The sequence below is a fragment of the Somniosus microcephalus genome, chromosome 5, assembly GCF_052327205.1.
Source record: "Somniosus microcephalus isolate GS21.2 chromosome 5, FLI_Smic_1.0, whole genome shotgun sequence".
NCBI classification, from domain to species: domain Eukaryota; kingdom Metazoa; phylum Chordata; class Chondrichthyes; order Squaliformes; family Somniosidae; genus Somniosus; species Somniosus microcephalus.
The window spans coordinates 74,847,433-74,872,280 of record NC_140991.1 but is presented as its reverse complement, the minus strand read 5'-3'; the positions used below and the strand labels follow the sequence as shown (position 1 = coordinate 74,872,280).

At 44.4% G+C, this 24,848-nt stretch overlaps 1 protein-coding gene across 1 annotated transcript in view; it reads left to right on the top strand.

The window, feature by feature from the left end:
* The window catches only part of plxdc2b (plexin domain containing 2b), a 615,561-nt gene that overhangs the window by 288,875 nt on the left and 301,838 nt on the right, over nucleotides 1-24,848 (top strand). Inside the window, exon 4 of the mRNA XM_085987831.1 lies at nucleotides 435-504. Coding sequence (XP_085843957.1) covers nucleotides 435-504 — 70 coding nt within the window. The remainder of the gene's footprint in view (nucleotides 1-434; nucleotides 505-24,848) is intronic.

The window sequence follows — 24,848 nt, the reverse complement described above, 5'->3', positions numbered from 1 at the left end:
AGTATCACTAAGGTGCCTTTAACATAGCAAGATGCACAAATAGTGAAGGGGGATGGAGTCCAAGTTAGAGCAGGTGACCTAAAGCATGGTGAAAGATGAGGCTTTTGAAGGTGAAAGGATTTGGGAATAGAATTCCAATGTGCTGCAGAGTCATGCTAGCTAAAGGCTGGTGGAGCAAAGGGAGAGCTACACTGTTTACAATGAAATGTTTTACAGCTAAGCTTTCAGTTCTTTTAATTTATTTTTGTATTGTGCAGATATGCTACAATTCTCGCCTGCAATCCGCTAAATATATTCTAGCAGTGGACCAATTCTAGCTCCTATCACTACTCATCATTATAAAATTATATAAATAAGGTTTAATGATGTTAGTCTTAAAAAAATGGTGAATGTCATTTATTTTATTGACTAACATATTTGATTGCTTCACGCAGAGGGTAAATTTGTCCTTCGATTTCCCATTTTATGGCCATTTCCTGAGAGAGATTACTGTGGCTACTGGCGGTAAGTCACTTTTGTATTTTAACTATTTTTCAGATGATAACTTAATAATGTGATCAACAGCAGTTAGATTAAAACCGCCTTCTCGTACGTTGACCAAATGCCCATTTTTTTTTGCAATATTGATGTTGATACTATTGGCAATGGGCAGTGCATTGAAACTGAGAATTCATTTTGGGGGTGAATTTCCTTGAAGCTTCTCCCGCTGTACCACAATAATCTCGGCGGAAATCCCATTTAGGCGCGTAAATGGGGCTTACGCCAAACCACCGCCAAAGTTACAGCAGTGCAGCAGGAGAAGTTCCGAGGAAATGCACACCCGTAGAATTTTTTACAGCCTTTGAAGAAGTGAGACATTTATCCTAGATCCCCGAGGTGAAAAGCAGTCTTCTGTTGCACCAACTATCCAATCTCTTGCCTCCATGTGAAGCCCTACCCACCTCACACAGAAACAATTACACTTGATATGTGTGTTCCAAAACAAAACACATGCAAGTTCAAGTTTTAAATAAATTGAGTGATGTAGCTGCTGATCTTTGCTTGGAGGATACTTTTGCTGACCATCAATACTTTACCCAATTTTTAAAAAATGCCAGAGATTTTCTGAGTTTCAGTATTTTGGTTAACAGAAATTTGACTAATTTATATACCTAAATTGGTCTGTATTTTATAGCTTTTTCTACTGTCAATTTTCTGGCCAATTATTTTCTCCATGGCTTCTAAGGACTCTTAGAGTGGTACAGTTCCACAACTACTGGCAGCACCCCTGATACGTTGCTTAAATAGCTAGCTTTGAAGACCATGAAAGTTGATAAGGTATTTGACTGCGGGGGGTGGGGTTGCAGTCAGTGGGTAAACATTAGACACTGATCACAACTGGCTTATTTTTCTCTCCTGTAGTCTGGAGATACTGGGGTAGATTTTCAACCTTTCCAAAAGTCCCCCTCTAATTATGCCTATACCAGATGAGTCCACATTCTTTAGCTTTTCAATTGGTTTTCTGATCTCTTGATATTTCACAATTTTCTACTCTCCATTTGTTTCAACATGCGGTGTTAAGTCATTCTGAGCCAACTCATCAGATGCTGATCTGTTAAGTGTCTCAAATGTTTTATACATTTTCAGAGCTTTTCCTGTATTACTGTGGACATCACATACTGCCTGGTCTTAACTGCTGATGTCTGTTGTCCATGTAAATCAACCTCAAGTTTAATGATTCTGGTGGTGGTAAGGGCCGTGTATATTTGTTGAATATAACTGTAGCAAAAAGCAGGCACTAAGATGAACTATTGTCAATGTTTGATAAGAAAATACATCTACTTTTAATTACTCAGATGTGCATTCTTTATTAAATGTAATTCAATAAAAATAAGTAGTTGGTGCTATTTTATCAGGACATCGAAAAGGCAGAGTCTATCTTGTACTAATGTGAAACTTGTTGTTCATCCAGTCCTTTAACTACAGTAGTCATTACACAGTAATAATTATAATATGAATCTTGTTAACGCATAATTGTTGCAAGCTGAGCATTTTCGGGACTGAAGAGTTATTATACTAACTGATACATGTTGGCTGTGGGTTTTTTCCTTTGATTGGTAAAGCCACTGCCTGTCATAAATCGTGGTGAAGTTTTAAACTGATTAATAACAGTAATCAGCAAACTGATTAATGCAATGTCGCTGTCGCTGTGGTGTCTCTCTGAAATGCTGCAGTGGTCAGAATTTGAAGGTAAGCGTTGATTGTGGGTAGGGACTTTGGAAGCAGTGCTTATTTGAACTTACAATTTGAAAACATTTTAGGCCTTTTATAATAATCCAAATAAAATTGATAACTGTGGCGGAACCATTGAATGACTCTGGCTAACTGTATATAATTCTCTTTAACGATGTTCTAACACCAGCCTAAACCTGTACCATGGTGTTAGGCATTACTGTGTTTTGTATATAGAGTTTGCATGTATGGGGCGTGGCCCCTTTAAGAGCACGGGAAAACGCGGGCAAACGCAATGATGTCACGTCGCAAACCACGGGGCTGCCCAGGCAGTCCTCGTGGCATCTCCATTGAGTAAAGACCTGTTTACTTGTTCTCTTGTGCCGATCTCCGTTATTTGTTGGAATTCGTTAATTCCTACATAACACTGATTTGGTGACAAAACCTGTGTACCCCATGAGGGAAACTTTAGTGGTAGTCAGAGAAGTGACTGGTTATCAGCAGTTGGCAGACAGTTTGAGTAATTCCTCAGGCCACTTATTTTCATTCACATATGGTTAGAACTTAAACCTTGAAGTGACCCTGTCTTGTCAATCTTTAGAGTCCTGTGTGCAATTTAGAAGTGGAACTGCATTGGTCCATAGAGAATTGGCAGCAGCTTACTTCACAAAGAAAAATACATGACGGAGTTGTCAGGTTATTTAAACATTAATGTTCTGGTCATTTTTCTTCCCTTAACCCTGCAAAATATACATTGGGAGCGATGCAACTCAATTAGATGGTTAGGAATTTAGGGTGAAATTGAATCTGGCAAAAAATGGGCAAACATAAATCTGAGAAAATGTGTAATTACTTATAAATTGCTATGTTCACAATGCAATATAGTTTCTGTTCAGGCTAGGAAACCTGCTCTTTTAAATGTTAAGCATTGATTTTATTTGCTTAGCTTCCTGTACATTTAAAACCATTTCCTTTTCCTTGGCCACATAAGCTGAATTATAAAACATCCCTGAAACTTCTTTGAAGGCCCCATGTGATGTTTTCAAATGGAACAAAGTAGATTTTCTTGGTTCCCTGAAATGAAAATAGCCAAAACAAATTGTTCTTTTTTAAATGAGGCCAGTGCCTGCAAAATAGTTTTGAGTTTACAGTAGTGGATGTGTCGAATGGACACACAGCAAAAGCAAATGAAGTTGAGATGATTACCATCTCCATGAAGGAGCTGGAGAAATAGCTCATTGGGAATGTGATTGAAGCTTATTGGGATAAGTATAGACTAAGATCAGCAAATAATTCATTGGACACAATGGCCGCGAATTTAATCGTGATGAGGGGGCAGGTTTGGAGGCGGGACCGCTGTCAAAATCGCAACGATTGACCGGGTAGGAAACCCGCTGTCAACCCGCCTCCACGTGAGTCTCTTGGGTGTCGGGTCTGTCAGCGCACAACTGACCCGATACCAAGCGGCGGGGGAGACAATTCAGCTCATTAAATGGCTTGTTAAGAGCCAATTTAAGAGTATTTTGAGGCTTACTTGTAACTTTACCTTCTACCCCATGGCTGTTTGGGGAACACGCCAGCTCAACCTGGCATGTTTTGAGTCTGCTCTGATGTTTGTGAAAAGCTGACAGCTGCAGAAGTGGTGTCAAGGATGCCATGTTGCAGATGGTGAGTTTCAGAGCACAGAAAATGTTGGTTACTGCATTTTTAATACATTTAGAGATTTCTTTTGCTTACAAATTTTTAGATCCAACTGTATGTCCAGTGCCACCTCACTGGGAGAACCTCTCTCACCATTGACAGATCGCTTCTGTCATCTCACCTGCAGCTGCCATCTATTGCAGCAACATTGGAGCCAATGAAATAATTGGACCTTGATTACGAGGAGGGAAGCCTCAGGCTACAGGATGATATAGATGGGTTGGTCAGATGGGCAGAACAGTGGCAAATGGAATTTAACCCTGAAAAGTGTGAGGTGATGCATTTTGGGAGGACTAACAAGGCAAGGGAATACACAATGAATGGTAGGACCCTAGGAAGGACAGAGGATCAGAGGGACCTTGGTGTGCATGTACATAGATCCCTGAAGGCAGCAGGACAGGTAGATAAGGTGGTTAAGAAGGCATATGGAATATTTGCCTTCATTAGCCGAGGCATAGAATATAAGAGCAGGGAGCTTATGATGGAGCTGTACAAAATGCTAGCTAGGCCACAGCTGGAATACTGTGTGCAGTTCTGGTCACCACACTATAGGAAGGATGTGATTGCATTAGAGAGGGTGCAGAGGAGATTCACCAGGATGCTACCTGGGCTGGAGCGCTTCAGCTATGAAGAGAGACTGGACAGGCTGGGGTTGTTTTCCTTAGAGCAGAGTAGGCTGAGGGGGACCTGATTGAGGTAGACAAAATTATGAGGGGCATAGATAGGGTAGATAGAAAGGAACTTTTCCCCTTAGTAGAGGGGTCAATAACCAGGGGGCATAGTTTCAAGGTAAGGGGCAGGAGGTTTAGAGGGGATTTGAAGAAAAACTTTTTCACCCAGAGGGTGGTTGGAATCTGGAACTCACTGCCTGAAAGGGTGGTAGAGGCAGGAACCCTCACAACATTCAAGAAGCATTTAGATGAGCACTTGAAACACCATAGCATACAAGGCTACGGACCAAGTGCTGGAAAATGGGATTAGAATAGATGGGGCTTGATGGCCAGTACAGACACGATGGGCCGAAGGGCCTCTTTCTGTGCTGTATGACTCTATGACCTTGGTCCTCTGACTCCTTCCACAATCATCCCCAACACCAACATCACCAGGCACACCAACCTCATCACCAACAACATCACCAACCTTCTCCGCCATCACCTGATGCTGCACTGGACACAAGGCATCAGCCCCTGATAAAACTGCTGGCCGGGAGGCCAGCAATGGCATCACCATGGCCAGATTTTCTTCACTTGATACTTTAAACCCTGGCTGCCACATGATGCGCCAGATTGATGCCATCCCACACCAGCACCCTGAAGCATCCCTTTAATGTCAAACCCATTCCATGCACACTCATCACTATAGCGGGGGAGGGAGTGGGGGAGTTACGACTGAACAATCACTGGAACTCAGTAAGACACTTCTCAAGGTGCGCTCAGATCTGTCCAATAAGGGGCACTTTTTGAAAGAGATTTCACTGTATGGCAGTACATTACCAGAAACTTCACATGGACATTGGCTAAACCTCTCGAGTGCCTACCCTTGTGTGTTGTTAGTTGGTATGTTTACAGTAGAATGAGGGTGAGTGTGAGGGGTGGCTAGTGAGATGGGGAAGTGATAAACTAGATAGAGAGGGTTGGGTGGAGGTTCAAGGTAAGTTGGTGTCCTGGGGAGGTCTCTTCCGCCCTTGGAAGGGAAGAGATCCTCCCTGCGTGCTGCGACTCCCTCCGTAAGCATATAGAGGGAGTCATTGGAGAGCCTGGGTGCAAGCGTTCATCTTTGTGCAGTGATTCAGTGTTTGCAGCACCTCAATGATGTCAAACACTGACAGAACAACTGTCAAACTCCATGTGGACGTGGTCTGTTTAAGGAAACTGGCTGATGACGCGTCATCAAATGACGTCATCAGACCCGCTTCCTGTTGGCCGGTAAGCCCGCAGGGCAGGCTTAACAAGGCCAATGAAGGTAAAATCACATCTGCAGAGCAGAGGCAGCTGGAAGTGGGACCTGTATTGATTTCTTTTTGGGTTCAATAAAGACTCATTTCTGAAAGAGAATGTTGTTTAATCTAAAGTCTTGTTCAAGACTTTCTACAGCTTTTTACAGAACACACTATGCTGTGATGCATCTAGAATGAAACTGAAAGTAAAACTTCTCTGGACTGCTTGTCTCTCACATGACCTCTGCTGGTCAGACACAAGTAATCAAAAACACAGACAAATATGCTGTAAGGCATAAGTAATCAAACACAGACAAATATCATCACTATTTGCTGATATCATTACATCTCCCTTTCTTAAAACAAAAGTATTTTACTTTTAACTAACAACATTTAATGAACTTACATTATCATTATCATGATCAAGGTTTTTTACCCTTGCTTTGTGTGTTCACATGAAATATGTCAATACACTAGAACTTGAAGAAAGAATAAGATAACATTACTTCCTTCTTTAACAATAGTCCTTAAATTTGCTCAATGAGTCTCTCAGGAGGCTTCACGTGTCTTGAGGATTTTCTGATTGATTGTCCTTGAATCTGAGTTGTTGCCTCAGATGATTGGTTCTCAGCTGTGTGATCAGGTTGTTCACCAGTATCAGTCTCTTGACTTGCTGTGGCTGGTCCCATGAGAAGATCTCGACGATTTCTTCTCAGAACAGCACCCTCATCTGTCTGAATGGTGTATGATCTTGGTTGAACTTCACTCAGGACAGTTCCCTTCTGAGTCCATGTGTTTGTTTTGTCTTTCAACCTTACTTGGTCACCAGTGTGGAGTTCAGGTAGGTTTTGTGTTCCTCTGTCATAGTAGTACTTTTGCTTTTCTTTCTGTTGCTCTTTGAACTTCCTCACTTTCTCCCCCTCTTTTGTTTTCAGGAGGTTCTCCGGGATGGGTAGGTTTGACCTTAGCCGACGTCCCATCAGGAGTTGGGCTGGTGACATACCACACTCGAGCGGCGTTGTGCGGTATACAAGCATGCTTTGGTAGAAGTCAGTTCCACTGTCTTTTGCCTTGTACATCAGTCTTTTCACTGTCTGGACCGATTTTTCCACTAGTCCATTGGACTGTGGATAGTGAGGACTTGACGTTGTGTGGACAAAGTCCCACTCTTTGGCAAAGTGTCGGAAATTTGCATTGTTAAACTGGGGTCCGTTGTCTGTGAAGACCTCGCTTGCCACGCCATGTCTGGAGAATATGGCTTTCATACTTCTTATCACAGCTTCTGCAGTGGTGGTGTACAGTCTACAAACCTCTGGATACAGGGAGTAATAGTCTGTGACGACAAGATAGTCCTTCCCTTGACATACGAATAGGTCAGCGCCTACCTTCTGGTAAGGTCTGTCTGGTGCTGGGTGTGGCTTTAATAGTTCTACCGGATTGCTTGCTCGATATTTCAGGCATATTGTGCAGTTTGACACCTCATTTGTCACATCTTGGTTGATTCGAGGCCAGTATATCACCTCTCGTGCTCTTTTCTTACACTTTTCGATTCCCAGATGTCCTCCATGGATCTTTTTTAGCATCTCTCTTCTCAGACTCTTTGGGATAACTATTTTACTTCCTTTGTAGATGATGTCTTCGACCACTGATAGTTCCGCCCTGCAGTTCCAGTACTCTGCTATATCAGGTGAGCAGTCTTGCTTCATGTTGGGCCATCCATCCAAGATGCTTTTTCTCAGTCGTCTCATTGTTTCATCTTTGTTTGTCTCAGTCTTTATGAGCTCCATTTTTGCATCTGCTATGGGCAGTGCACTTGTGATCATGTCCACGTAGGCGTTCACTTTTTCATCCATTGTGGTGTTTGCGGGCTCACATGGGTCAACAGCTCTGGACAACGTGTCTGCTGTATACATCAGCTTACCCGGTGTGTACGCAACATTCAGTTCATCATAGACTGTCTCTCTTTCACTTTCCACAACGAGGACTCTCTTTACCAGGTTCAGTCTCTCACAGGCTTTTAAACCTAGTATGGCTTGCACATCCTTTGGCACCACGATTAATGTTAGCGTGTGCTCTCTGTCCTTGTGTGTTACTTTGACAATGCATCTTCCTTTCACTGGTATATCAGTACCTGAGTATCCGGTCACTTTCACTTGTATTCCATGTAACTTTGGTCTGGGTCTAATTCTCTTAAAATCGGTCTCTGATATCACATTAACTTGTGCTCCAGTATCCAATTTAAATGGAATGTGTATGTCGTTCACTTTTAGTGTCAACATCCAGTCTCTTTCTTCTCTTTTGTTTTCAGACACAACATCTACATAGAATTCCTCTATGTCGTTTTCATCTACTGCATGGACCTTGCTTTGTTGCACTTGGTTCTTGCAGCAACGGGCATAATGGTTGTTTTTGTTGCATCTATAGCATGTTCTACCATATGCTGGACACTTTCTTGGTGGATGCTGTGTACCGCATCGACTACATGACTTCCGATTGCCTTTTTCGTTTGCTGGCCACGTCTCTTTTTTCACATTGGCGCTCTCTTTGTTAAACGGTTTGTATCCGTTCTTTCTCACTGCATCCACGTTGCAGCTACTGTCACTGAACAGCTCCTTTGCCTGCAACTTCACAGTCTCTGTAACCCTACACAGTGCTATGGCTGTTCCCAGGTCTAGATCTTGCTCTCTTAGCAGTCTTTCCCTTAGACCATTATCTCGAATACCACACACCAGTCTGTCTTTTATCAGCGAGTCTGTGAGTCCCCCAAATTCACATGATTTGCTCCGGTTTCTCAGTTCAGTCACATACTGATCAATAGTCTCGCCGATTTGCTGTACACATGTGAAAAATTTGTGCCTCTCAAAGGTCACGTTGCGTTTAGGTATGCAGTAGGCCTCAAACTGTTCCATTATTTTATCTAGCTTAATTTTGTCGCCATCAACAGCGAATGTGAAGTTATTATATACCTCCAGCGCTGCATCACCCACGACATGTAAGAACAGTGACGATTTCTGTTTATTACTTTTATCGTCAGCTCCGATTGCTGATAAATACAACCCTACACGTTGTTTGAATCTCCTCCAATTTTCAGCCACATTACCTGTCAATTGAAGCGTCGCCGGTGGGTGTAAACCTTCCATTTTTCCACTTCGTTAGCTACTCTCTAATGGTAAGCAACGATGTTCTCTTCTGGCTTGCTAATATGTGGAGAGCTGATTTCGCTTACTTGCCACAACTGCTTTCACTGTCCCATCAAGTTGCTAACTTCAGATTTTTTCTCTTTCAGCCACTTCTGACATCATGTTTTGTTTTCTTTTTGGGTTCAATAAAGACTCATTTCTGAAAGAGAATGTTGTTTAATCTAAAGTCTTGTTCAAGACTTTCTACAGCTTTTTACAGAACACACTATGCTGTGATGCATCTAGAATGAAACTGAAAGTAAAACTCCTCTGGACTGCTTGTCTCTCACATGACCTCTGCTGGTCAGGCACAAGTAATCAAAAACACAGACAAATATGCTGTAAGGCATAAGTAATCAAACACAGACAAATATCATCACTATTTGCTGATATCATTACAGGACCGGAACCTGGAAACCAGTTGTCCCGCTCCCATCCTGCCTCCTCAATTAAATTCGCAGCCAATGGTTCCTGTGCTGTTATGATGAGAGTGGATATTATTGTCTAGGTCAGCAGGCCATGGTTGAACAATGAACATGGAAGGTTGGATGAATATTTTGCATTTGCTTGATAACTTTTGGTATCCAAGGAGGATTTGTGCAGAACATTTCCTCATGACATTAAATGTATGAGATAGAGTCCATCATAGAGTAGATTGAGACGGTCTGTGCAGGGAGGCAACTTGATTGGCTAAATTACTTTTTCATATTCTGTATTTTAAGTTCTTGTTTTTGCTTGTGGTTCATTAGTTTTAATATAGTTTTCAAAATGATAAAAATGCAAAATTGCAACATTTAGTTGTCCTTTTATTTACTGAATATATAAGTGTTGTCAGCATCTACAACTGCATTGTGTAACTTTTCCAAAATGTGAAGTTTTGCTTGCCAATGCCTCTAATGCAGTTGAATAAAATGTCCATCAATAGTAATATTCCAGTGAAAATCAACAATCCCTTATAACTTGATTTATTCAAATGGTGGGCAACTCGAACTCCGTGTCGGCCTGAAGCCTGAGCCAAATTTGGCATTTAAATGGAAGCGGCAAACTGCGGGCACCAAAGTGGGTGGAAAGCAGCTGCCAACTTGCAGAAATTTAGGCGCCCCTTGGCTTCCCGCTGTCGCTCAGGTAAGTGTGGGGACTGGGGTTCCGAGGGGGAGTATTGTGGTACTGGAGGGGGGAGGGAGTCCAGGGCAGAGAAGGCCTGAACTCTCCTTGTGAGTCTGTAGGGGCACTCCCTGTCCCTCTTGGCCTCACAAAGGAAAGAAATAAATAACTTATCTTCAGTGGCTTTTTCTGCTTCTGATCCTCTTCTCTCTTGATGTTACCTGGCAGGAAAGCCGCCCAATTTCCGCTGGGCACGTAGCATTAAAATCGAACCCCTTGTTACGAATGCTTCTGCAAGCTAAAAATAGAGTTTTCCACTTGTTCTGACATTGGGGGAAGAATGTGACCATGCCACTTTCAAACAGCCTCACATGAATGTTACCTCCATGCTGTGAAATATGCTCAAATGTAAATGATCGATTGAAGAGCACTGGGAGCCCTGGCATGTTAAAGTAGTGTGAAGTGGTTATGTAGAAGTGGTTCTTTAAAAGATAAAATAACACCAGTTGTCATCATGGAGCTGGTGTTTCACAAAACATAGGGGTGATTTTCGATGGCTCCTTCAGGCACTAAAGAGCCTCCGAGGTGGCCCAGATAGGGTCTTGAGCTGAAATGCTGATTTAGACTGCGTTTAGCGCAAGACAATCATCTTGGTAAAGGAGTTGAAGCCAGCGCTAGGAACGGCCACCCGGAGGCTTGTTAAACAGCTGATTGCCATTTAAAAACCCTGCTAGCACTCATTAACAAGGCTGCACGGCATTTTGGTGGATAGCGCTTGACCTAACGTCCTCTCCTAACAGTGACCAGCTGATTGGGAGTAAACAAGTCGTTGCAGAGGTTTTTGAGTGCTACTTAAAGGCAGATCACCTTTTACTGTTCACTTGCTGCTGGAGGTTTGAAGAGGACTTTTGAAACACATCAGGAGATTTTCTGGGACACTTTGTCAAGACTTCACCAACACTCTATCAACATGTTTTCTGGAAATTCTCTGAGGACTTCACCTAAAAAGAGTGAGTGCTGTGCTACTCTACCTTATTGGACACCTTATAGGAGTCACCAGGAGAAAGGGTGTGCTTGATCACGGGAAGCAGCAATGGGAGAAGGATATGAGGCCAGGCAGAGCAGCACCAGCTGCTGCAGGAGAGGGACAGGAGGGGTAGGTGGAGGCCTTGTGGGTATAGGATATCTCTCCTCCTCTGGATCTCCTCCACCAGAAGCTCCACTGCGCATTCGAGAACCTGTGCGCCCTCTTCCTCGGTCCTTGAGCCATCCTGAAACCTGCCGCTGTGTGTCAGCCAGCACACTCCACACGTTCAGTGGGAGTGGGTGCGAGGAGCCCATATATACTGCACCACGGAAATTGCATCTAATCAGCACTTGAGTGCTAAACCTGCAGGTGTCTGTTTAGCCCCTCCGGGTAAGTTCAAATTATGATCATCAGCAATTAGGACCAAGATTGCATGCTAAATCCAGTCTTAGCACAGCATCCATTTAGGGCCCGTTCCACCAATTCACCAAAATAACACCCATGATGTTTGTTCTTGACTAAAAAGCCGCACTTCGGAACAGTAAAAAAGTCATAAAGCAATGGAACTTCTCTGCTAACCTGTTCAGTGGCACTAGCAAAATCGCTTCAAAACAATAAACTATTGAATTTGGAAACAAAGTAAGTGCAGAAATGAAAGAAAATGGACCTTTATATTCTAGCACAAATTGATGTTTGTGATTTACAGTTATATATCATGATCTGAATCCATTTGGGTTCCAAAGTCTAACCTTCTTAACACTTTTCAGAATGATTTTTTTTAATATTACGCACCTTTCTACATTTATTTGCTTTATTCTTCGCCTTTATTCTTCTGATCTCTGTTGCACTCAGTTGAGGAAACAGACTGTGCATCATTTCTGAACTAGTGCAGTTGTGACATTGGCTGTTAGGGGATGGATATCACTGGCATTGGTAGACAGGGAACAAATTGTCCTCATGGTGAGCAGTTCAGCAAAATATTGTAATGCATCAAAAATTAGCAAATATAAGTTGTTTAAAAAAAAATTAGTTTATGGGATGTGGGCATCGCTGGCAAGGCCAGCATTTATTGCCCATCCCTAATTGCCCTTAAGAAGGTGGTGAACTGCTGCAGTCCGTGTGGTGAAAGTACTCCCACAGTGCTTATAGAAACATAGAAGATAGGAGCAGGACTAAGCCATTTGGCCCCTCGAGCCTGCCCCATCATTCAATGAGATCATGGCTGATCATCCAAACTCAGTACCCTGTCCTTGCCTTCTCCCCATATCCCTTGATCCCTTTAGCCTTAAGAAATATATCTAACTCCTTCTTGAATATATTTAATAAGTTGGCCTCAACTGCCTTCTGTGGTAGAGAATTCCACAGGTTCACCACTCTCTGGGTGAAGAAATTCCTCCTCATCTCAGTCCTAAATGGCTTACCCCTTATCCTTAGACTGTGACCCCTGGTTCTGGACTCCCCTGCCATTGGGAACATCCTTCCTGCATCTAGTCAGTCTAGTCCTGTTAGAATTTTATAAGTTTCAATGAGATCCCCTCTCATTCTTCTAAACTCCAGCGAATATAAGCCTAATTGACCCAATCTCTCTTCATACACCATTAATGCCATCCCAGGTATCAGTCTGGTGAATCTTCGCTGCACTCCCTCCATGGCAAGAACATCCTTCCTCAGATAAGGTGACCAAAACTGCACACAATACTCAAGGTGTGGTCTCACCAAGGCCCTGTACAACTGCAGCAAGACATCCTTGCTCCTGTACTCAAATCCTCTCGCTATGAAGGCCAACATACCATTTGCTTTTTTAACCGCCTGCTGCACCTGCATGCTTACCTTCAGCGATTGGTGCACAATGACACCCAGGTCTCATTGCACTTCCCCTTTTCCCAATCTATTGCCATTCAGATAATAATCTGTCTTCCTGTTTTTGCCACCGAAGTGGATAACCTCGCATTTATCCACATCTGCCATGTATCTGCCCAATCACCCAACCTGTCCAAATCATACTGGAGTTTCTCGGCATCCTCCTCACAGCACACACACCCACCCTGCTTTGTGTCGTCTGCAAACTTGGAGATAATACATCTAGTTCCCTCGTCTAGATCATTAATATATATTGTGAATATCTGGGGTCCTAGCACTGATCCCTGCGATGCCCCACTAGTCACTGTCTGCCACTCGGAAATAGACCTGTTTATTCCAACTCTTTGCTTCCTGTCTGCCAACCACTTCTCTATCCAAGTCAGTACCTTACCCCCAATCCCATGTGCTTTAACTTTGCACGCCAATCTCTTATGCGGGACCTTATCAAAATCTTTCTGAAAGTCCAAATACACCACATCCACTGGTTCTCCCTTATCTATTCTACCAGTTACATCCTCAAAAAATTCCAGTAGATTAGTCAAGCATGATTTACCTTTTGTAAATCCATGTTGACTTTATCCGACCCTGTCACTGTTTTCCAAGTGCTTTGCTATTACATCTTTTATAATGGACTCTAGCATTTTCCCCACTACTGATGTCAAGCTTACCGGTCTATAAATCCCTGTTTTCTTTCTACCACCTTTTTTGAATAGTGGGGTATCATTAGCTACCCTCCAATCCATGGGAACTGTTCCAGAATCTATAGAATTTTGGAAGATGACCAGCAATGCATCTATTATTTCTAGGGGCACTTCCTTAAGTACCCTAGGATGTAGATTATCAGGCCCTGGGGATTTATTGGCCTTCAATCCCATCAATTTCCCTAACACCATTTCCCTACAAATACTGATTTCATTCAATTCCTCCCTCTCATTAGACCCTTTGTTCCCCAACATCTCTGGGAGGTTATTTGTGTCCTCCTTTGTGAAGACAGAACCAAAGTATGTATTTAATTGGTCAGCCATTTCTTTGTTCCCCATTATAAATTCCCCTGATTCTGACTGCAAGGGAGCTATGCTTGACTTCACCAATCTTTTTCTCTTCAATATCTATAGAAGCTTTTACAGTCGGTTTTTATGTTCCCTGAAAGCTTACTCTCATATTCTATTTTCCCCCTCTTAATTAATCCCTTTGTCCTCCTTTGCTGAATCCTAAACTGCTCCCAATCCGCAGGTTTGCTGCTTTTCCTGGCCAATTTATATGTCCTCTCCTTGAATCTTATGCTATCCCTAATTTCCCTTGTTAGCCACAGTTGAGTCACCTTTTTTGTTTTATTTTGATGCCTAACAGGGATGAACAAATTCTGTAGTTCATCCATGCGATCTTTAAATGTTTGCCATTGCCTATCCACCATCAACCCTTTAAGTAACATTCCCCAATCCATCCTACCCTACTCGCGCCTCATACCATCGTAGTTTTCTTTATTTAAATTCAGGACCCTAGTCTCTGAGTCAAATACTTCACTCTCCATTCTATCATATTATGATTGCTCCGCCCCAAGGGGCCTCGCACAACAAGATTGCTAATTAATCCTTTCTCATTACATAATACCCAGTCTAAGATTGAAGGGATAATTACAAGTCCTAGCCCTTTTGGGCTATTCCAGATCAGGCGTATTCCCCAGACGTTCACCCTCAGCTTAAGTTAGAGATAGCCGAATTCCATAAGATGCTTAAATGGGTCTAAAGGTTCAGGCTATCTCTCCCCAAATGAAAGGAATGACTCAAGATGTTACCGTCCTCTGGATAGTACTTTTAATAAGTTGAACTAGACTGTAACCTTCCGGATATTATAAGGGTCCGGAATACCCCCCAGAATTCTGCAACTCCCTACAAAAGAGTGTACAGAATTTGTGGGTTCACAAGTCTATACAGATTCACTCTTTGAGACAATTCTAGAAATATATAGTTTTATTTAAGAGCCGGCATTCAATTAACATCTGTTGAATCAGTCACAACATTAACAATTCAAAGTACAATTAGCTTACATTTCTTATTTCTCAGAGATCCTTATTCTCAAATCTTTACTTTGCTATATTTCTTATTTCTTATTTCTAAATCCAGAACATTTCTTATTTCTAGATCCAGAACATCTCTTATTTCTTATTTCTAATCCAGAACATCCACCAAAAATCAATCACTTTGATTTACCCGAGACTCATATTTAAAATCTTACAGAGATGCCTCTGGAAAGTTGAGAAACGCCCTGCCCATTCATCGTGTTCTGACCTTCTGTTAAAAAGGTCTTATTTTTATACCCTTTTGCCTTTGGTTTCTTCTTTGATGTTCTCTGCTGATGTCAGCTAATTGTCTTTATTGATCCCTCTGTTTGAATGCTTTCTATGTTACTATCAATTCAACTATTGCATGCATAATTATTTCTCTACTTTTTGGTGTTCCAAAAACCATCATAAAAACAATGCCAGGAATGGTTTCTGTTTGATGTCATTCTTACCGAAGATTCTTCATTCGATTCTTAATTTTGGCTTAACTGCTTTTTTGCAGACATTGTGGGGGTGATTTTCACTCAGAAGTCGGGATGGAGGCGGGACTGTAACTTTCGGAGTTGTAGTCCCGCCTCCATTGAGATGTGGCCAATCCACGCGATTTTAACTTGATTGACCTTGTTGAGCCTGCCCAGCGGGCTCAGCAGGCCAATTAAGGACCACCCGGCAACAGGTGACGTCACAGACTGAAATTTCATCTGTCAAGACGTTTTGACAGATGAAATATCAGTGTTTCACAGCTGTTTGAAGCTGTCAAACACTGACAGTCTTACTTCTAACCTGAGTCCTTCTACACAGACTCAGTTAGAAATCTCTCCGGCACAGAAAGCTGCAGGCTGTCACTTTTGACAGTTCGCAGCCGTTCTGCTTTCTGTGCCGGTTAGATGATAGACTCACGAAACCTAGAGGAAGGAAGGCTAAAAAGGTAAGTACAGGTAATTTAAATTTCTTTACACACTTTAGACACATGATTCACACTTACCTTTGCACTCCTGCGCCCATCACTCACCTGAACACCGACAACTCGACCCCTCCAAGTCCTTCAACCCGACGGCCCACCTCCTCTAACTTGGCGCAGTTTGGAGCCGCCAGGAATCCCACACTTCAAGCTTTAAAATAGGGATTAGGCTAAAAACTGCCTGTTAACTACCTGTTAACAGGCAGTTAATTGTCACTAATCCCTTCCCGCCTCGGGTAGGCTGGTCCCAGTGCAGGGTGGATACCCGCCTCCTTTCAAACTTACATGGAGGCGGATTTGGGGCGGGATTGTGTCAGGACCCCAGAATTCGGGACTTTAACTCCCCATACGCCTCCAATCCCGACTCCACGGGTCAGTTAAAATCAAGGCCTGTGTCTTTCGTTATTCTCCATGTTCAATACAATCACAATGCAATTGCTTGGTGTCTCTATTGAAGTTATATCTTCAAAGCCGTCTTGTTCGTATGGTTTTTACTATATGTAAATCAAAACCACTTTAACTGTGTATTTACTTGTTTTCTAGCTATCTCAATTGGTTGCATATTTAATCTTATGGTTCCTATTTTCCAAGTTTAACATAAAACTAGTTGACTAGCAGATGTTTCTTGATGTCATGTTTCAAAGGCACATGCCTCTTTTAATGTATGTATTTCTGTTTTATCGTGTCAGCTCTTCACACTTCATTTGGGTCTTCCATTGTGTTACACCCAAACACTCGACTCTTCAGAAGCACCAATGGTTTGCTTCAATCTTTCATTGTTTTAGAATATTTAACTAATTCCCATTTCAAAGCTTGTTTACAGCTTTGTTATCAACTGATCTTTTCTCAGAAGCCTGTATTTCTGTTTACAGCCTGTCTGCTGAGACTTGTGTCTTTTAAACCCAGAAAGTCTTTTATTAATAATATTAGAAATCTGTTCTTAGTATCGTGTATTTCTCTGTATCATGGCTATTCCTTCACAAGATGGCCTGATCTCTAGTTGGTTCCTCAACATATTGGTTCAGGAAACCATCCCGTATACTCCAGGAATTACTCCTCCACAGTATTGTTACTAATTTGGTTAGCCCAATCTATATGTAGATTAAAGTCACCCATGATAACTGCTGTGCCCTTATTGCACGCTTCTCTAATTTCCCGTTTAATGCCATCCCCAACCTCTGCATTACTGTTTGGGGGTCTGTATACAACTCCCACTAACGTTTTCTGCCCCTTGGTATTTCTCAGCTCTACCCATACAGATTCCACATCATCAGAGCTAATATCCTTCCTTACTATTGTGTTAATCTCCTCTTTAACCAGCAATGCTACCCCACCTCCTTTTCCTTTTTGCCTGTCTTTCCTGAATATTGAATACCCCTGGATGTTGAGTTCCCAGCCTTGGTCATCCTCAAGCTATGTTTCCGTAATCCCAATCATATCATATCCATTTACATCTATTTGCGCAGCTAATTCATCCACCTTATTATGAATGCTCCTCGCATTAAGACACAAAGCCTTCAGGCTTGTTTTTTTAACACTCTTAGACCTTTTAGAGCTATTATTTACTGTGGCCATGTTTGATTTAAACCCTTTGTAATGATATGCAGTAACATGTCATTCTAGAATGGTACACTAGGTATAGCTGTATGTTTTAGTAGTGAGCTACATCTATATGGGGTTGTCTTGTTTAACACGAGGCACTGGTTGAGAGAGTCAACATGGCTACTATATACAAGTCAACATGGCTGAATAAATGACTAGCACAAGCTAGCTGTTCATAATAAAAACGTCTATTTATTTATGAACATAACATGGTACCAGGAGTGGTAATATCTGCTGTATATTGCGAAATGCGACATGGAGAATTTGAAGCCACCGGAGGCTTTGAAACTTACGGGGAATGTCGACTGCAATTGGCAGACTTTCAAACAACAATTCGAACTCTACATTGCCGCCATCGGGTTCGGTACGAAGCCAGACGCAAGGAAAATAGCATTGCTGCTCACGGTTGCAGGCCCGCAGGCAATAGAGGTATTTAATACGTTTGTATTTGATCAAGAGGTGGACTGTACTGGCCGTGCTAGACGTGCTCCTATCTAGTTATCCAGCAAGTTAAACACTTATTCAAAAATAATTCTTCGTGAAGCCGTTTGCTGTTTTGAAGCTTTACTTGAACAAATTTGTGAAACTGTAAACAAAGATAAAGTATGTTTTGTACATAAACTGAGCACTATACATTCGATATTACATAAGATATAAACATATTTACAACAGTAGAATAGACTAATTGTATAACTAACTAACATTTGGACTAACTTCTGTAACTATCAACTATTACTTTTTATAAACATATTAATGTCAAAATACTACTCTGACAACGTTGCTATTATGCTAACAAACAAAGCTACTCACAGATATTGCGCCTGGCCCAACATATGAAATCAGATTACATTGGATTGTGAAACCCTTATGGAATCCTCCATTACTGCCAGGTTCTTCCTGGGATTCTACTTCCTGGGATTCTACTTCCTGGGATTCTACTTCCTGGGTTACACAGGAAGAAAGGTACGAAGGTCAAATGACCTCTCACAGGAAGAAAGGAACGAAGGTCAAATGACCTCTCACAGGAAGAAAGGAACGAAGGTCAAATGACCCCTCACAGGAAGAAAGGAACGAAGGTCAAATGACCTCTCACAGGAAGAAAGGAACAAAGGTCAAATGACCTCACACAGGAAGAAAGGAACAAAGGTCAAATGACCTCTCACAGGAAGAAAGGTACGAAGGTCAAATGACCTCTCACAGGAAGAAAGGAACGAAGGTCAAATGACCTCTCACAGGAAGAAAGGAACGAAGGTCAAATGACCTCTCACAGGAAGAAAGGAACGAAGGTCAAATGACCTCTCACAGGAAGAAAGGAACGAAGGTCAAATGACCTCACACAGGAAGAAAGGAACAAAGGTCAAATGACCTCTGTTTCATACAAACACACTGCTAACACAATAACCACCACCAGAGGGTGCTACTGCATGTAAAAATGTCCAGAATGTCACATAATGTCCTTAACGACTCCACATAGTCCGAACTCTACTTGTCACTGGAGTCCTCTGGGGACAAAAGAAGAACCACCTCAGAGACGGGCCGAGAGAAGACCTTCGCTGTTCCTTCTTTGATGACTCTCAAGTCCACCTTTCTCACTCTCCCGTCCCGGCCGGGATGGAAGTTCACGATGATAGCCATAGGCCACTCCTTCCTTTTTACCTGATTGTCCCTCATCAAGACAACATCTCCTTCTTTGAGATCCGGCCTCTTGTCCTGCCACTTGCGTCGGCTCTGTAGTGTGTTGAGGTACTCCCTTCGCCACCTGTTCCAAAACGTGTCTGCCAGACTCTGGACTCATTTCCATTCTTCCTTGAAGAGTTCTCTTTCCCCAAACTCTCCTGGAGGACAAGGGGGAACACCTGTCTTCTGGGTCAAAAGCATGGCCGGAGTGAGGATGAGGGGCGATTCTGGGTCTGAAGATACAGGAATGAGGGGCCTTGCATTCATCACGGCGGTGACCTCAGCCATCAGTGTGGTCAAGACCTCATGTGTGAGGCACGACGATCTACCTTGGAGAAGCATGCAGTCGAGGATACGGCGGGCAATGCCGATCATACGCTCCCATGCGCCGCCCATGTGGGATGAGTGAGGTGGGTTGAATACCCAGGTGCATTTCTGCTCTTGGAGATACGTCTCCACACTCTGAGAGCTGGAACTAGATCCATCCATCTTCAGCTCTCTGCAAGCACCAACAAAGTTCGTGCCGCAACCTGAGCGTATTTGCTTTGCCGGGCCTCTAATTGAGAAAAACCGTCTCAGAGCATTTATGAAGCTGGAGGCGCTCATTTTTTCCATGACTTCGATGTGTATAGCTCTTGTGGACATACATGAGAACATCACCGCCCACCTCTTGCTGTTGGCGTGCCCTCCTCTGGTGCGGCATGAGACCACGTCCCATGGTCCGAAGACATCTACACCTACGTAGGTGAAAGGTGGTGCTTCTTGTAGCCGCTCGGCTGGCAGATCTGCCATCTGTTGGTGCTCCGTCTTCCCACGGAGTTTTTTGCAGATGACACATTTGAAAAGCGTGCCGCTGATACATCTCTTAGCTGCAACCAACCAGAGGCCGTCTGCTCTGATGGCACCTTCGGTGAAATGTCTGCCCTGGTGCTTCACAGCCTCATGATGATAACGCACAAGCAGAATGGCCAGATGATGACAACCTGGAATGAGGATGGGGTTGGTTGCATTCGTTCCTAGTTGAGACTGCGATATGTGTCCCCCAACTCTGAGAAGGCCGTCGGTGTCGACGATGGGATGCAGCTTCTGTAGACTGCTGTGAGGGGGTAGGTTGCGTTCTGCTGCTATGCACTTCAACTCTTCTGAATAACACTCGTGTTGGATGCTCTTCATCACAAGGATTGTGGCTCTCTTGAGCTCCTCTTCAGAGGGACTCTTATGACAGATGTGCCACCCATGCCTTGCGTAGGCTGGGAGAAGGTATGAGCTATGTGGGCTAGGCGTGCTATCGTCTTTATGAGAGTGTTCCATTTGGAGAAACGCTCGAAGCATTTGGTGCTCATCAGGTCTTTACAGATTTGAGTAACGTTCGCTGTTACTTGTGGGCGTATCTCGCAGTCAGAAACAGGGTTGAGTAGGTCGAATGACTCATTGATTTCGGAGAAGTGTGGGAACGGATCCTGAAGAAAAGCAGGTCCTGACAGCCAAGTCGTGCTGCTGAGTAGGGACGCTGTTACAGATCTAGACCCATGGTCAGCTGGGTTCAGGTCTGTAGGGACGTACCTGTACTGGTCGGGGGACGTGGACTGTCGAATACGTTGGACCCTATTGTTCACGTATACGTAGAGCTGTCTACTTTGGTTATGGATGTATCCTAGCACCACTTTGCTGTCTATATAATATGTGATGCTGTCGAACTTCAGATCAATCTCGTCTTCTATGAACTCTGCAATCTCAACTGCTAATACTGCTGCACACAGTTCCAATCTGGGTATGGTGAGGTCTGGCTGGGGCGCCAACTTGGCCTTACCAAAGACGAAGCCGATTTTGCTTTGTCCATCTTGAGTGGTGACCTTCAGATAAGCCACACTTGCAATGGCCTTAGCGGATGCGTCTGCAAAGAAACAAAGCTCTTTGAATTGGGCATTTAAGGGAGAGAAAGACGAATAGCAGTGAGGTATTCGGATCTCCTGTAAGTCTTGGAGTGAGTCTCTCCATCTGTCCCACTCTGCTTCCATCTATTCAGGGAGAGGTGAATCCCACTCTTCAGCGCATGTGGAGAGTTCCCTGAGGAGCAGCCTGCCTTGTATGGTGACAGGGGCTAAGAAGCCGAGAGGGTCATATAGGCTGTTGATTGTAGAGAGCACTCCTCTACGTGTGAAGGGTTCCTTGATGCCTAAGACTTGGAACGTGAACGGGTCTGTTGCTATGTTCCATGACACCCCTAGGCTACGCTGTAGGGGGAGGTCATCAGTGAAGAGGTCTAGGTCTTTGACGTCCTTAGCACGATCTTCAGGGGGGAATGCCTCCATCACTGCTGGTCTGTTAGAGGCTATCTTATGCAGCCTGAGGTTGGATAGTGCAAGTAGTTCCTGGGCTCGTCCGAGGGTACTGATGGCCTCTGCTTCGGTCGGGAATGACTTCAGTGCGTCATCGACATAGAACTCTCGTTTGATGAACCCTCTCACATCACTGCCAAAGTCGTTGTCTTCTTCCTTGGCAGCCCTCCTTAGTCCGTATATGGCGACAGCAGGGGATGGGCTATTCCCAAAGACATGGACACACATTCTGTAGTCCACAATGTCTCTATTGGGGTCATTGTCCCGATACCACAGGAAGCGGAGGAAGTCTCTGTGGTCTTCTCTCACCACGAAGCAATGAAACGTGTACTGGATATCGGCAGTGATGGCGACGGGCTCTTTCCTGAATCTCATGCGCACTCCCAAGAGGCTGTTGTTAAGATCGGGCCCTGTGAGGAGTACGTCGTTGAGAGAGACTCCCTGATATGGTGCACTGGAGTCAAACACCACGCAGATCTGTTCCGGCTTTTTGGGGTGGTAGACGCCGAAGGAAGGGAGGTACCAACACTCTTGGCCTTCCTGGAGTGGAGGAGCTATCTCTGCATGATCGTTGACAAGCATTTTCTTAACAAATTCTAGGAAGTGTGCTTTCATCTCTGGCTTCTTCTCTTGTGTGCGACGGAGTGAGTTAAGACGATTATAGGCATACCCCCTGTTGTTCGGCAGCTGTCGTCTGGGGTTCTGGAAGGCTAAGGGTGCAACCCAGCTGTTAGAGCTGTCACGAGAGACCTCATTGTCCATAATCTGGAGGAACCTCATGTCGTCGATCGATGGAGCAAGTTTGTGGTCGTTGGCGGTGCGACAGAAGACTGACTGACCCGGGTTCTCTCCAGTGAGCATCATCTGTGTGCTGTCTGCGGAGATCAGCGCTGGGGTTTTCTGAGGCTGAGCCGTATGACTGAACTTCTCTGTCACGCGGATCTGACTATTGCATGGGGTAGGGTAGCTTGGACGACCATTCTCCAAGATGGAAGTCTTGAGTGTGCTCACCTGAGATGGCTTGTGAGCGCCCTTGAGGCACACATCTCCAACAACGACCCAGCCGAGGTCTAGCCTTTGGGCGAAAGGGGCGTCATGTGGACCATTGATATGTTCCCTTATCTTATGTACCCTCAGGATGTCTCTTCCCAACAACAGAAGTATGCTTGCATCTGGATCAAGAGGTGGGATCTCGTCTGCAATGCGTCTCAGATGACGGTGATGATGAGCTGCATTCGGAGTGGGAATCTCAGGACGGTTGTCAGGGACTTGATTACATTCGATGAGTGTAGGAAGAGGGAGACTAATCTTCCCGTCGGCTGACTCAACAACGTAACCGCAGGCCCTCCTGCCAGCTGTCTCTGAAAGTCCAGCACACGTCTTCAGCGTGTAAGGCGACGGACTTCCTTTGACCTTGAAGATGTTGAAGAACTTGGATCTTGCTAGAGAACGTTTGCTTTGTTCATCTAGTATGGCATACATCTTTTCAGATTACTGGCGACATCCTGCAGGGTACACATTAACGAGGCATATCTTGGAGCATGCTCTTGCGCTCACTCCTTCTCCATGCACCTCGGTGCACCTGGATGTAATCTCCGGACCAGCAGCTCCCTCTCTCTCCCCGCCGTGCTCTGAAGCGGGAGGAGGCGTCTCTGACTTCCAAGGAGCTGGGCCTGGGTGTAGTGCTGAAACGTGCCGATCACTTTCACAGTGCATTTTGCATCTACCTTGCAGTTCTTGGCGAGATGGCTCGTGGAAGAGCAGCACTTGAAACATACAGAGTTCTCTTTAAGATATTGTTTCCGATCTTCCAGGGACATCTCCCTGAAGCCTCTGCACTTCTTTAAAGGATGGGGCTTGTTGTGGATAGGGCATTGTTTGCTCATATCCTCAGGTTTCTTCTGAATCTTTGTGTGCTCAGTTGAGGACACTTGCATTGTGTGGACAGATATTGGTGTCTTTCCATGTCTGTCGAACTTGTCTCTTCTGGCAAGTGCTGGGTGGGCGGAGAAGAAGTTGAAGCTGGGGTCGTTCCTGGCTTTGGCTTCTTTACGGATGAATTTAACGAACGCAGAGAATGGTGGGAACGCCACATTGTGCTTTAGCTTGAACTTTGATCCAAACGTTATCCACTTCTCCTGCAGGTTAAATGGAAGCTTCTCAATGATTGGACTTACCCCTCTGGAAGTGTCTAAGTACGATAGACCGGATAGGTAGCCGTCCTGCTTTGCGGCTTCGAGTTCCGACAGCAGACCTCCAAGGTCGCGGAGCTTCTGGTGTTCCTTACTCGTCAACCTCGGAAAGTTCTCCAACCTGTCAAAGAGAGCCCTTTCAATGGCTTCGGGCGAGCCGTAGCTTTCTTCCAGCCTCGCCCAAGCCTTCTCCAACCCCTCTGGCAGCTGTCCCACATTGGCTGCTCTTATCCTGCAGGCCTGTCCGGCGGACTCTGGGCCGAGCCATTTGATAAGGAGGCCGAGCTCTTCTCCTGCCGACAGGTCTAAGCCCGATATGGCATCGTGGAAGCAGGACTTCCAAGCCCAATAATTCTCCGGCCTGTCATCAAACTTGATTAACCCCGAAGTCACCAGCTGGGTGCGTGCAAGGTATTTGGCAAGGTCGTAGGTGCTGGGACCTATGCCAGGGTTGACTTGGCTAGGGGCTCTGTTGGGGGTCTCAAGGAACCGAGAGGGGATTTGCCTCTGACTTTCTCTATTCGGCGTCCTACTCCTCTGAACCGTGTCTTCCGTTCTGCTGGGGGAGACTCTGCGGCTTGAGGCACGCCGTCTGCTTTGACCTTGGTTGGCAACTTGTGGCATGTTATACGAAGTGCTGGCGTCTGTAGAGATGTGCAGGCCTCCATCCCTTTCTCCTGTAAACTGTATGCTGGCATGGTCGCTCACGTAATCTATGGTGCGCTGTCGTGGACTCTGCCACGGAACGGGAATTAAAGGTTTGTAAGCTGTCTCGGGAACAGCTCCCTCCAAAACTACCTCGAATACTTGTGTCTCGGCTAATGCAGCATCTATCTCTTTTTGTTGCTGCAGAGCGTCTAATGTGGCTTGGAGACGGGCCTGTTCAGCTTGTCGTTCAACCTGGTGACAGGCCAGGTCAGCTTGGTGTCGGGCCTGTTCAGCCTGGAGTTCAACCTGGTGACGGGCCAGGTCAACTTGGTGACGGGCCTGTTCGGCT